Raw genomic sequence first — 13,848 nt, forward strand, 5'->3', positions numbered from 1 at the left:
AAGCGCGGCAAATACAAGCAGACACTTTGTGCCTGTACATGAAACCAAAAATTAGGCTACAGCGGTGACATCACGGATGACGTCACAGGTTGTGTTAATGCCCAGATGATACAAAGGGGCCCACTCATGACTGGTATTTTCAATTGTGCAGTGTGTAATCATATTTTTAATGTCTCTTCAAGACCACTTGTGGCACGTTTTGTATTGATAAACAACTTAATCTCGCAGGCCTTTTGTGTGCACTACTTAATTTGATGGTGAGCTGTTCCTACAATCGCTGCAACATATACTGCTTTGTCATCTTTGGCAGTGAATATTGCTTCTGGCCTGTGTTGCATCGTCAGAAATAAGGTCACTTGTGTGCTGGACAGGTAGCCCTTATATTTTTATTTTCTTTGGCATCCTGATGAGGCACCCACTCAACAAGAGATGGTTAAGTGACATTGTTCACTTTTCTCACAAGTCGTCCTCTGGCAATTCGCTCTTCTCGTTGTGGGTCTTGTGCCACTGGCTTGCGAGGTAGAAGAAAGGCTCCTGGACCCCTTCGGCTTCCTTCTGCAAGTTGGTGGGCGTACATAAATGAACAATGTGAATAAAAGCCAACAGCACTTGGAGTGTCTTACCGCAGATGACTCCAGGTAGTGAAAGCCAATGCGCTCGGCCATCTCTTGGGCTTCCTTGGGAGAAACTCGGCGGCGTTCTTTGAGGTCTCCTTTGGTCCCCACCAGTACACCTGATGCAGTCTCACATGTAAAACTTAGTTTTCATTACTGCATATTGTATTACTTAAGTCCGAAACTGCGCTGTACTGATAAAGATGTCCTCACCTATTTTAGGACCACAGGTGCTGTTCTTTGAAAGCCTTGCAGCCCAGGTTGAAACATGTTGAAATGAAGGCTCGTTGCATGTGTCGAACATAATTATGGCCAACGGTGCATCTGCCCACTGGAACCATGCAGTTACATAGAAACGCTGAAAACGGCTTTTGGCCGGTGAAATACAATTTTTACCGCGGTACTCACTAGCTCCTGGACGAAATCTAAATAGATTTGTTTCCCTGAGCAGTCGTAGAGGTACAGCTCCTGTAGAAGTAAAGGAATTTAGGGTTTTGCGAAACTGTTTATGACAGCGATTTTGAAACTCTAAATGCCAGTGCCGCACTAAAATTGGTAAAATTTAAATCTCGGGAGCCGCTCTGTGGTTTTGCTACTCACAACTGCGTCCTTGGTGTCCGGGATATTAACTTTGCCGACTGACAGCGTGACTCCTGTCGTCTTATGGAAAGAACAGTGGCAAACGAACGGTTGTCAGTGGGAGGTCCTTATTAATATGCCGTTTTTTTTTTACCTGATACTTACCATGGAATAATTTTTAGGGAAATAGCTACGGTCATGTAGAAAGACTTGAATCAGTGCAGTCTTGCCGATAGCTGCGTCTCCTGACGAAATAAGAAAGGCACTCGTTAGCTTCAGTTTTCAGATTTAGATGACTTCATCTTTGTCTAATTTCTCCGCAAGAAAAATGCAAGGAGTCGAAAAGATTACCAATCACGGCGCATTTTACGCGCAAAATGTTGCTCATCGTTGCGAAACGCACGTCGTCTGCTGTTTGTGGATCAGTTGTTATGGCAACACCGTCGGCATATAATATTCTGACAAAATCTTTATGTGCGCAACGAGAGAGAAAATTAGGGCGGTTAAAACACGTTTATTTTTGGGGGTATGAAATTAACAAGTTATTAATTCGTGATATCTTTGACAAGTTGGTAATCCTAATTCTCTGCGGTACGGCTGCCATCCCGGCGTGTTTTCGCGGGCTTTTCTCGTTTTGTCGTCTGTTCACGTGCGTGCCGTGTTCGGCCCATTGATTCATGCAAAGCGTTGTTTTTCGAACGATATCCTCGCTAATCGCCAACAGTTAGCAGCTTCCTACTTAACTTAGTAACTAATCGGTATTAGTTAGCAGCTTGCCAATCATTGGCAGACGGCCTGTGTCTCGCGCAACGCGCACTTCGCCGCTCGTGCCTTGCCAGGCTTTGGACGCGCGAATCAGCCATGGCGGCCACTGTCGATGCTCCCGCTGCAGAGCCCGTGCTCACCGAAAGCATGGTTGAGGAAGAGCAGAAACTGTCCGAAGAGGCCGAGAAAAGAGAAGAGCAGGTACGGTGGCCCTTCTTTGAACGCGGCATGCCGCCGATGCCGATGCGTAGTGGAGCGTTGACATCGAACGCTGGGGCATGTCGGAACGTGTCCACAAAGTTGAGGCGCGAAAAGATGAAACGCGGAATCGGCACTGCAAAGCTTGGCCTGACGAACGTGGAAACGGGTGTCTCACGATCATGAAAACATGTGCACTATGCTATATATACGCGTTCATGTCTTTTCTTTGTTTATGCTTCTTCGGTTACTGTTGCTGTACTTCTTGCGCAGTTTCCCGCGCTTGATTGGAACTGTCCATAGCCGTTGCGAGTCATCGTGCAAATTGTCTGCGTTTCTCGTAGTCTTGCACTTAAATTTTGTTTAGAGAGTTTGCGTTTCGCGGGTCATAAGCCAGTTGCACCGGCTTGGCCCACTTGACGGGTGTTTGATAGCGTTCCGATATGCTTTTTAAGTCCCTGCAAATTGACGCCAACGAAATCACATCAGTTTGCGAGACAGGAGCTGTTTATGCTATAAACGTTGAGTTCAGGTAGCTTACATTCTGCTGAAGGCGCTGTGAGCGCCCGTCGTTTTGACTAATTTTACTGTTGCGTAATCGCTGGTTGCGAGAAAACGGGCGAAAAGTAAAAACAAAGAAAGGATGTTTGGAAACCCGTTCTCTTTATTGCCGCGCGTTCGGGGAAACGTTGCGCAACACACTTTGCCATGTGTGGCGGTGCTGAAGTTGCAGGGATGTGTGGCAGGAAAAGTTCTTCACCGTAGTAGTTTATTTATATAGCTGATTCCCATTTTTCACATGGTGTGCTGCTAACGTTTTTTTATTTTTTTAATAGCTTACTGTATACACTCTTAATTATCTAATGGTGCACTTCTGTTTTTAATTGCGCAGTAGTCGCATTTATTTGGTAGTGTGTCTAGAAGCATTTGTGCATAAACCACAGCCTCATAGACGATTACCCCAGTAAAGCAAAAGAACCAGTCTTGATCCAACTCCTAGCTGAGCTGTATTAGTTATATCATCACCCTACCTGGTAAAATGACGGTACAGCAAAAGGAAGAAATTGTTCAATCCAGTAAGGCCACTAAAATAGCGTATATATGAGGGTTCGACGGAAACCCGTCTGGCAAGGGAAATTCAGCATATCCAGATACAAACTTTCGCCATAGTGACACAAGAAAAACGTAAAAGCATTGACGTTTTTCTTATATGACCTTGGCGAGTGTTTGTTTCTGAGTATGCTATAAAATAGTGTATGTGTGAAGTACTGGAAAAATCTATGTAAGGCACGCAGTTATAACACTCAAAACAATATAATCCGTAACTTAAAAACTTTATAATTGGCTTGTTTTATTGCATAAGTTGTTCAGTATTCTTTATCAATCCTACGGACTGAGAAACTTTACTTTTCTTTTTTTTTCGATACTGTTATGATTACTTCTCTGAGTGTGTTGACGGCATGGCTGTGGTAGCCTTCATGTTTGATGGAGAAAGGTGTCTTTTGCTTTAGACCTGACTCTGTGGCTGATGCGTGTACATGCTTCATGATGTAATATCATATAAGTGTGATCATGTTGGTAACAGCGCGAAGACGGGACAACAGAGAAAACACACAACACAAGAACTGTTGTCAACTGGCATTTTTAGTTTAGAAAGACATGAATATATACTGCATCGCCACAACATTAACACAAACAGAAAAGAACGAAAGTGACTGTACAATAGCCAAAAACTCGGGAAAACAAAAACAGATGTGAAGAACGATAACACCCCAACGAATGTAAACAGGTGACAACAACCAAACAAGCATAAAAAAGTGATAACAACGAAACAGGAGAAAGGAGGCTTGGCGCTCGGCATGGCTATGATGATCAAGAAATACTATTTCTCTAGGAAGCAACTTGATGGATGGCGCGCTGACGCAGCCCTGGCCATTCTTCTTGGCGACAAAAATTTCCCGGATTTCTCGGGTATTCTGGCTAAGACAGCTCCTAATGATACGGGTGTGACCAAAGAGGGGAAAGCAATCTTTTCAGTTGGTGCGGTGAATTATTAAGTTGGAGCTGGTTGTCGCGTTCCGAGTATTTGTGTGCTCGCGCAGCCTATCGTTAAAGCCTATCGTTAATGCATCTTCCAGACTGCCCTATGTAGGATCTGCCGTAGAAAAACGGAATTTCATAGACAACGCCTTTTTTGCATTCTGTGAATGGGTACTGATGTTTTTTCCAGCATTCTAAACAATGACTGTCATCATTGTACACCCGCTTTCACAGGGCAGCAAGTTTCTTTGGAGCCGAAAATATGATGCATGCTCCAGCCTTTGCTCCCATCTTCTTCAACTTCCAATCTTCTTACTGCTTACTCACCATGTAAATAGGGGGGACGACTATGCATGAGCCCTCAATATAAATGTAAATTGGTTTTTGGGGAAAGGAAATGGCGCAGTGTGTCTGTCTCTGGGCACAGTAAGGGAAGGGATAAAGGAGGGACTGAGAGAAGAAAGAGTTGCCGTAGTGGAGGGCTCCGGAATGACTTCAACCACCTGGGGATCTTTAACATGCACTGACATTGCACAGCACACGGTTTCGCCTCCACTGAAACGCCGCCGTGGTCGGGTTCGACCCGGGCACTCCGGATCAGTAGCCGAGCGCCGTAAGCATTGAGCCACCGCAGCGGGTAGCGCTCAATGTCCTGATGCTTTTTCCCAATGATTCGGCAAGGCTCCCAGAAGACCTCTTGCGGAGCTTAGTGTAAAAATTGGCATGAGAAATTCATGGAATCAGCGCTCAATGTCCTGATGTTTTTTTTCCCGATGATTCCGTGAATTTCTCGTGCCAATTTTTCCGCTAAGCTCCGCAGCAGGTTTTCCGGGAGCCTTGTCGACCTGAGCCAGGTTACTTGCATATTGAAGCTGGTGTCCCGTACTTGCATATTGAAGCTCTTTACGCTGTTACCAACATGATCGTGAACCAACAAGCCCAACTCATTAAGAGTGATACTGTGCGTTGTCCTCCCTTAATATATTTCAGTTGAATAAAAATAATTAGCTTGAAAATAAATCTCACTCCTGTGTATGCGCATTCTCCGTTCCCATCTTTTGGGTTAAAACTGTTCAGTTCTGGAACCTTAAACACTAGCACAAATTTCCATGTGCATTATTTAGTCATTTTGTGTTTGCGTCAGTACTGTTAAAGGGACACGGAGGAGAAATTCAAGTTGGTCTGATAAATTACCATGTTCTGTTGACCAGGAAGCTCATTTTGCGGAAAACTGGAGCTTTTATAAGCTAGAAAGGCCATAGCCAATGCCGGCAGCTGTTTTCAGAGACATGCTGCGATGACATCCGGGTAGCCACTCTGTGCACAGATCCCTGATTCTAGGCAACACTGTCACATTCACTTTTAAATGGTAATTCCAGTGTCTGTTTCAGCCTTGAGATTGCGAGTTCGACTCACGTGGTGTTGGTTGGAGGGGGGGGTGGGAATGTTTTGTTTTTGAATGAAACTTTCTCAACAATAAATATGTCGTTTTCTATTGGACGAATGTTGGCATAAGCACAAAGAGCAAGTGGTAGCTGCTGGCAAAGACGTGACTTTTACGTACTGAAAACAAAAACTGTAGGGATGCTAAAGCCACCTTAAGAGTGGAATGCAATAGGATTAGATTTCACATTTGTCGCAGCTTCGGTTGCAACTTCTGTGTTTGCGGCAGTTTCTTGTTTGTAGCTGTCGCTTTTCTTTTCTTATTTTTGATTTCGATTCTCTGTCAAGGTTGCTGTCTAGACACTAGGCTGCTGTGATGATGTCATAAGGTCACATGACCTCTCTCGACCAATCAGCAAATTTCCCCTTGGACATCGGGAGGTTTTCGGTGTGACGACAGCTCTAACGCTGACGCATTAAAACAAAAAAACGTGTGGAGTTGCCAACAGTGTCCCTTTAAAATGTCCTTTTCTTTTTCCGCAGCGGGTTCTGAGTCAGCGGGAGCAGAAGGCCCTGGCGCGCGAGACCTGCCTGGAGCAACTGAAGAAGCTGCTGCGCGCAAGCAACATGTACTCCCAGTTCCTGATCAAGCGCATCGAGAAGCAGAATGCCAAACAGGCCGCCAAGGAACAGCAGCAGAAGCAGTTGCACGGTGCAGGCTGCAAAAAGCCGCAGGACGCCTCGTCAGCCGAGCCACAGGTTTGGTTCTGCCCTTGTCATTGTACGTTTAGGTTTTTCAGGCTTCCAGATTTTTTTATGTGCAGAGATTTCACACAGAGAGTGTGCATTGTGTGCATACAAAAGGGAGATCCCAAACCCCCAGGAGGATGAGTTACTTCATGCATGACAGAGTGCAAGAAATTGGTAGGTAAAGGACAGAAACAAGACGCTATCATCCTTGAACCGGGATGTGAAATTGCGCATTACACAACACTATAAACATATAGTGCATTCAGAGAGGCAATGCAAAATGAACAGAATCATAAATTTTGAAATAAAAATTTCTCAGCGATGTAGAAAAAGCTGGATGATTGAGCTATTTTTTTCATATTTGAAAGTAATAAATTATAAGGTGATTTGCTGAGAAAGAAACATTTTGCTTGGCGGAATTGGTAAAAAAAGCTAGCTAATTCCGCCGAGCTAAGTCCAGGAGCAGGATAAATTACTGTATCCAAGGCACATCGATTTATTATTCATTCTCCTCCCGGTCTACTGATGTCGCACACACAAGGTGGTGTTTCGCTTGTAGAAATAAAAGTGCGGCCCATAAATTTGGTGTTTCTGCTACAAGCATGAGTGTTGGGTATTGGTTGGTGCTCGTGCAGTTGTCCTGGAACAGGCATTGTTTGTGTGTGTGGACCTAAACACTGGTTGATCATCTCAGGACCTGGCTGTAAAAAGCATTGTGCACTTTTAGTCTGGCAGGTTCGTTATTGTGAGCAGTCCAGGAGAAAGACGTTGCATAAATTATTCGTGTTTGTGTAGCTATCGCCTTTTCCGAATAGATGCACACTTCAACCTTGCTGTTGCATAGCTGTCTTGTCCCTCATTCTTCCAGGCCACCGCCTAAACCTAAGTTCTAGCTTACCTAATGCGGAATCGTGCATATTAGTTCGATGTCATTTTCCATGTCATAATGACCCACATGGAAATGGAGACAATAATTCCAGCCGAAAAAGTACTTTTCCAGCCGCATTTCCAGCTGGAGTAGCTCGAAAGGGTGTCTTCCAACCAGAGGTAAGCATCTCGGCCAGTGCTAGCTAGAAGCGAAAAGCAGAGATCGAACCTTCAAATTGCATTTTCAAGCTGGGAGCATAACATGTCCGAGCAAGGATTGAATGGTTTCTTCCTTAACCTAGGTGGAAGTTGAAATTTTTTCCATCTAATGATTTGTTACAGAGTTTTGGTTTCGTGTTGATGTTAGGTTCTGTTCCCTTTCTTCTTTGTGGTCGCTGTGTGGCCTTTTCTAGTGGAGTCTTTCGGAATGGCCATCTGATCTTGTGTGCCATTGCCTGGCGACAGTGAACAAGTCTTCTTGTGTGGCCAGTTGCTGCAGACACTGGGAGGCCGTTGCGCTAATATTCAACCTTTTTTTTGTCATGCAGCCAAGTCGAGCCTCGAGCAGGGTGGTGTCGAAGAAGCAGGACAGCACCGACTCTCCGAAACCGTCCAGTCGGAAGAGGAAAGCGTCGCCCCTGTCATCACGTACGTTGCACGAACCTAGCTGGTTGAGGTGTGCGAATGAGGCGGGCAAACTGCAAAGTACGCCGGCAGTGAAAATTTTATACAGTGCATAGCTGTAGTGAGAAAAAACCACCTTTGCATACACTCTAAAATATACATCATCATCATCATGATCATCATCATCATCAACAACAACAACCGGACTACGGGCAAAGGCCTCTCCCATGTCTCCAATTAACCCTGTCCTTTGACACCTGTGGCCACCGTACCGCCCAAAGTTCTTGACCTCATCCGCCCAGCTAACCTTCTGCCGCCCCCTGCTACGCTTACCTTCTCTTGGAATCCACTCCGTTACCCTCAAGGACCAGCGGTTATCTTGCCTTTGCAGTACATGCCCTGGCCAAGCTGGTATCTTCCTCTTGATTTCGACTAGGATGTCATTAACCCGCGTCTGTTCCCTGGCCCACTTCGCTCTTGCTGTTCGCTGAGAATAGTGAAAGGCATCAGCAACACGAACATTACGAAGTGACTGCGCTTGTCTGTATGCCAGAACACAGGTCGTCAATTGTTTCAGCCTCGGGGAATCCCAGTGTGGATTTCCGAAGGTGCTTAGAAACTTCTTGCCTGACACGCAAACCAAAAAAAAAAAGGTGTGCAAAAAAAAACGCCTGAACTCAATTAGTAATAGCTGGCTGTGTATTGAGACATGCTGCTGTATATTGTATATACTTGCATAAAGAACCCATCTTTTTCTTTTTTTAGAAAAGTTGGCATAAATTTGGATGTAGGGTTTATTATGAGGGGAAAAAATTTTTTAAGATTTTTTTTGCGAGAGTCGAAATTTCATATCATACATCCATCTGCCCATTGTTCCATACGCCATTAACAAAAGCACACGGTCAGCTGCATTTGTTTCACCGTTGTTTATCATCGTTTGCTTCGAAAGGTGTCTGCTGTATCACGGGTTTACGGTGTGATCTGACGGTTTTGTGATAGTCGACGGCACCGGGCAATCGCGGAGAGATGAAGCGAACATGCTGAACACTGGCCGTGAACGTCAGGTCCGTGTTTTTTAAGCGAAGTTAAAGAAAAGCTCGCAGGACGGTTACGAGTGTGTAATGTGAGCTGTGGTGTAAGAGATTAGGCATTTTCATGCCCAATCTCGAGCTCGCCAAATGCTTGGTGGTCTGAAAGCCCTGCTTCTTCCATAGCATTTCAGTGTAGAGCATGTTTTATTGCATTCTGGATTAAAGTGCTACGCTCTTCTTCGTTGCTCGAGTGCTCGACAGCTGCTTTCTAAGCACACACTGGTGCAGCTGGGCGCAGCAATGTGCCGAGCACGCCACTCGCTTCCGGCGTTCCTGTTTGCTGAGCACTCCATCCCTGCAGGAGCTCTGCTCTAAAGATAAGCACGCCGTGATGTTATCGGCATGCTGCCAATATCTGCGCTAGTGAAACTGAGGAGCGCACTAAGAAAAGGTAATGCCTAAAAAGTAAAGTCTCAATGACAAACGTGCTGGGGTGGGTTCGTTATGGGAGTGGGCTCACGACGCAAGTAAATAAGGTAGTTGGGTTGATGAGTAACGCTTAAAATGATGATTAATTGCCCTGAAAAAGGGAACAAAACACATCCCGCTATTGGAAACTAAGTGTAGGATGTGGCGCTCAACAGACAGTTCATTCGAATCTTCAGCGGCCCATCCCTCATGTAATACCCCTTTTCTGATCACTTGAGGTATTGGTAATAATAAATAAAATGGGCAGGACGCACCTATGCCGTTTCCTCAATTCTGGACTTGTTTCTGCAATGAGACACAGTTATTGATTGGCCCAAATCAGCGACACATTAATGAAGTACGGTCCATAACACTGCCTGTCACTTTGATGATACAAACGTGAGCAGCTCGACGTATTGGGTAGGAATTGGCGTGGAATAATTGAGAACACATGTCTGAACATTAGTCTGTAGTTCATGTGCGTTCTATGGTGCTGCGTATCAGATGGATGCACCATTTTGAGGAATAAAAAGAAACTCAAGGTTTAAGTCTTGCGTGATGGCCTTGTGCATGCTACAGGAAGTTTCGCTACCTTTTCCTGACTGGTGTTTTTCCGCTCTCTATCCAGCGAAGAGCAGCAAGTCATCTATGCGGGACCCAACATTGGTGCCATCTTCTCAGGTTAGTCGCTGTGAGCTGGCGTGCCTGTTCACTTTACATCGAGTAGCAAACAGGCGGGATGCAGAAAACATTTATTCGGAACTGGCTCTGGGTTCTATCTAGAGCATGGTGTGTGGAGGATTTCGTCATTACTGCTAGAGGCTACTGTGCAGTGTCCTGTGTCATTGTCTGACAGTGTTGCGGATTGGCTGGATTCAGCAGAATGGGATGTGTTCGTCGTCCTCCTAGCGTAAGCTAATGTGTTGGCTGTGATGAGCGGTGTGTGCTTTGCTCGTGGGTGAGTAGCAGCAGCCCCGCGAGACAAATTCCGCTCCGTTGTTTTGACCAGCGCGCAACAGATGGCACAGAAAGGCCTAAATGCTCATCCCACCGACTGGAACTCCACGACGATTCAAACTGAGTTTTGGCCCTCTTCTAGTTCAAACTATTGAGAGTCGACTACACATGCACGATGTTCTCCTTTGTTTGTTAATGTCGATCCTACAGCATTTCTTTCAGAGTTAGCGTAGCTTCCGAATGCCTAGTCTTAAGAATGCCTTTTGGGGACATGTCACAGAGACAGACAGCTTTTTTTCTCTATCTTTCCTGTTTCCAAAACAGGAAGAAGTGCATTCGCAGCCCAGTCCGGTGAGCAGCCAGCATGCTGTGGATCTCCCCGAGGGGCAGCCGTCCCTGTTCACGGGAGGCGTGATGAGGCCATACCAGATTGAGGGCTACAAGTGGCTCAAGGTGAGCTGTCACATGAGGGAGAGGCTGCATGGCGTCCCAACTGTGGACGAGATGATTTACTGTGCCTCTCTGCTTTGTTGTTCTTCTCACTCGAGCTTCTACAAAAAGGCCAACCAGTGTTGTGTCAGGGTTATCCCCTTGTCCTTGTTCTATTGCTTTTTCACCGTGTGGATAACTCAGGTAACCTACCCTCCTACTAGCATGACTCTGACTACGGCAGGTGGTCCCCAGAGAACAACCTGCTTACCATATAGTGAGCAAACTGCCCACTGTGGCAGGTGGCAGGTAAATTAATGATTGATTGCGAGAGGTTATTGGAAAGAGCAATCTGGATTGCAGCAGTCTCTCCGGCGGCAGCACCTGACATCGCAGGGCAGTGGTTCATTGCTGAAGCACTGCACCACTGCGCCAGGATGAGTACGAGGACTCCCATGGATCTGCGAATCTAAAGAAGAGAATTACATTCTGCATATGCGGGCATTAACCCATTAACGCTGTAGAGTCATACCCTTAAGGAGCTTAAATGTCCCCTCCAATTTATTTTTGTGCATCCAAAGCACATCTTGCTTGATGTGTAATGATGGTGCACTCTGATTTGCATGCTTGAATGTGCGCTTTCTATTCTGTTTATTCTACGGTGCGTGCAAAGATGGTGAAGAAATTTGTCATTTATTTTCTTCCCCCGCTTATCTTGTGTTTCATAAACGTTGACAGTGGGTGTAAACAATTGTAGACCATGCATAACACGTAAAAACATGATAGGCACTGTTTGCTCTGGGTGCTGATTATTGCTGCCCAGCCTGGAGCTGTGAAATGAGTTGTGCTGAAAACTGTGAAAACCCTGAAAACTGTGGACGTAGATGCCGAAGGGAAACACTGAGGAGAAATCGTAGTCGGCTTGCATCAATAGATCATTGTGTTGTGATGGCCAAGAGGCTACTCTCACTGAAGTGTAGCTTTTACAAGAAAGAAAATGGCAAAAAAATGAGACATAGGTGTAGCTGCCACCACAGGCCGTTTTCACAAGCGAGCTGCAACAATGACTTCAAGATTGACTCCACACGGATCTCTGGGGCTAAACCACACTGCCGTCACTTAAATGGGGATCTCAAGAGTTTTTTTTTTTTCATCATTAACATCATGAGTTTGAATTGACTGATAGTGAGAAAAAAAAGTTTTGTTTCTAAATCCAGTTTTCTCAGTGATAGATCCATCTGTTGGTGCCGAACGGGCTCCGACATGGCCGCAAAGAGGCAAATAGTTGAATTTCTCCAAGAACGAAAATTATATGCGAGTTCTTCTCAGTGTCCCTTTAAATACATTTGTGCACCGGAATCACATCCTATGTGACCAGGTGCTGTTCGAGAACGGTGTGAACGGCATCCTGGCGGACGAGATGGGCCTGGGCAAGACCATCCAGGTGATTGCCCTGGTGGCCGCTCTGGTGGACAGTGGTCTGCCGGGTCCCTACCTGGTGGTGGCCCCCCTGTCCACCCTGCCCAACTGGGTGGGTGAGCTGCAGCGCTTCACACCATCCCTCAAGGTGGTGCTCTACCACGGACCCCAGGAGGAACGCTACCAGATGGTGTGTCACCGCTTTGCCAGTCTCTCTCTTTTCGTCCTCGGCTGCACAGTTTGTGTAGTGGTGACCTACAGAACAAGATGAAGAAGGGTGTTTGGTGTGCAGGTCTCGTAAGAAGCTGGGGTTTTTCAAGAGTACCTCTAAATGGCCTAGACTGGGGGTTCTCAGATTTGGTTCCCACAAGTACTTCCTGGATTCCCCGAGACCTGAATTCATGCATGACTCAAATCTCCTTTTTTTTACCCACTTTATTTTGGGACCACTCGCACTGCAATTGTAATGGGCTGTTTCACTATGCAGCTTGGCATATCGAATAAAAATGCACCAGAAGAAAAGGCAAGAAAGGGCTGTAATGTTTTTGTCAATCACGTTGAGCTGATCATGCTGCATATTTTTGCGGACACATTTCACAGCTGTCATGTTAACATGAATTCACAGCTCTGCCATGCACTAATGCGAGCTTGATTTTTTTGTTTTCAATTGCTGTTAGAGCAAAAAAACAAAACAAAACATTGTTACCATTACCGTTAACCGCAATTCTTTTGTTAAGATACAGTTGGCTCTCATTGATCAGAATGCACTTAACACTTTCGTGACCGCGCCTATTCCCGTCGACAGTATGTTATCGATGGTAGAAGTTTGAATTTTGGCGCCTCTCCGAGCGTTATGGACAGCTAACACCATCGAGCGGGTTAAAGAGAGACTATTTTATAAGTTTCGGAGTTGTGTTTCTCTTTTCCGCCGCGCGGGGATTTTTAAAGCGCCTGCATAGGTGGGATGACGAGCGCTCGTTGTTTCCGAGATGGCATCTACGTCGCGCGCGTCCGCTCCACGGAAACGGCGAGTTTCAACGGATTCCGACGCATCTGGGCTCGAATTTGCGGATGATCGTAGCAGCACAGACTCTGAAGATGACTTCGATTCGTCGGACTTTAGTACGGACGGCAAAAGTGCCGCAAACCGCCCCAGAACATCGACAGGCATCCGCCGGTGAGTTTTGCTTTCTTATCGGACTGTGTTATCGCGTCGTAAGGATTTCCGGTGTGTTCTAAAGGGTCAGAGTTCTTATCTGCAGGGTGTCAACATCGTTCGGAAGGGACCATATGCCGTCGGCCGCGCAGAGAGTTGAGTTTTGTCCACGAAGACCGCCGGGAGTGGACCTTGGAATCGCACTCCGGAGTGCTGCGCGGCGGTTCGTAAGAGCTGTCGATTTCTTCCTGCTCTTTTTCACCGCCGAAATCATCAGGGAGATATGCGAGAACACAAATAAGTATGCGTGGATGCATATTTTCGACAAGCCCACGTACAGCGAGAGAGATGGATCCTGGAAGGAAGTCACTCAAGAGGAGATGCTGAAGTTCATCGGACTTCTCGTATACATGGGAATTGTGCAAGTCCCACGTTTGCATTGTTATTGGAGCACACGCAGATTATTCTCAGGTCTTCTTCCGCCTACAGTGATGTCAAGGAAACGGTTCAAGGCGTTACTTGCATTCCTGAGTGTGTCTGATCCAGAGAAGACGACTGTCGCATCCCA

The 13,848-nt window shown here is 46.0% G+C and overlaps 2 protein-coding genes across 3 annotated transcripts in view; one reads left to right on the plus strand and one right to left on the minus strand.

The window, feature by feature from the left end:
* Window positions 1-371: 371 nt before the first annotated feature.
* Window positions 372-2,119, minus strand: LOC144101752 (intraflagellar transport protein 27 homolog). Of its 2 annotated transcripts, none has more exons than XM_077634888.1 (7): window positions 2,099-2,119; window positions 1,359-1,438; window positions 1,215-1,274; window positions 1,023-1,082; window positions 828-945; window positions 624-733; window positions 372-555 (listed from the first exon to the last, which is right to left on the minus strand). In XM_077634888.1, exons 2-7 carry the CDS (start codon window positions 1,359-1,361, stop codon window positions 457-459), a joined length of 450 nt encoding a protein of 149 aa, XP_077491014.1. In that variant the 5' UTR covers window positions 1,362-1,438; window positions 2,099-2,119; the 3' UTR covers window positions 372-456. The 2 variants fall into 2 exon arrangements, with proteins under 2 accessions (XP_077491014.1, XP_077491013.1); XM_077634887.1 differs by lacking the exon at window positions 2,099-2,119 and adding an exon at window positions 1,545-1,636.
* The window catches only part of LOC144101750 (lymphoid-specific helicase-like), a 31,939-nt gene continuing 19,864 nt past the window's right edge, over window positions 1,774-13,848 (plus strand). Inside the window, exons 1-6 of the mRNA XM_077634885.1 lie at window positions 1,774-2,159; window positions 6,123-6,338; window positions 7,745-7,844; window positions 9,948-10,000; window positions 10,601-10,729; window positions 12,084-12,314. Coding sequence (XP_077491011.1) covers window positions 2,055-2,159; window positions 6,123-6,338; window positions 7,745-7,844; window positions 9,948-10,000; window positions 10,601-10,729; window positions 12,084-12,314 — 834 coding nt within the window. The 5' untranslated portion in view covers window positions 1,774-2,054. The remainder of the gene's footprint in view (window positions 2,160-6,122; window positions 6,339-7,744; window positions 7,845-9,947; window positions 10,001-10,600; window positions 10,730-12,083; window positions 12,315-13,848) is intronic.

Source organism: Amblyomma americanum, chromosome 8 (assembly GCF_052857255.1).
Source record: "Amblyomma americanum isolate KBUSLIRL-KWMA chromosome 8, ASM5285725v1, whole genome shotgun sequence".
In the NCBI taxonomy this organism is placed as follows: domain Eukaryota; kingdom Metazoa; phylum Arthropoda; class Arachnida; order Ixodida; family Ixodidae; genus Amblyomma; species Amblyomma americanum.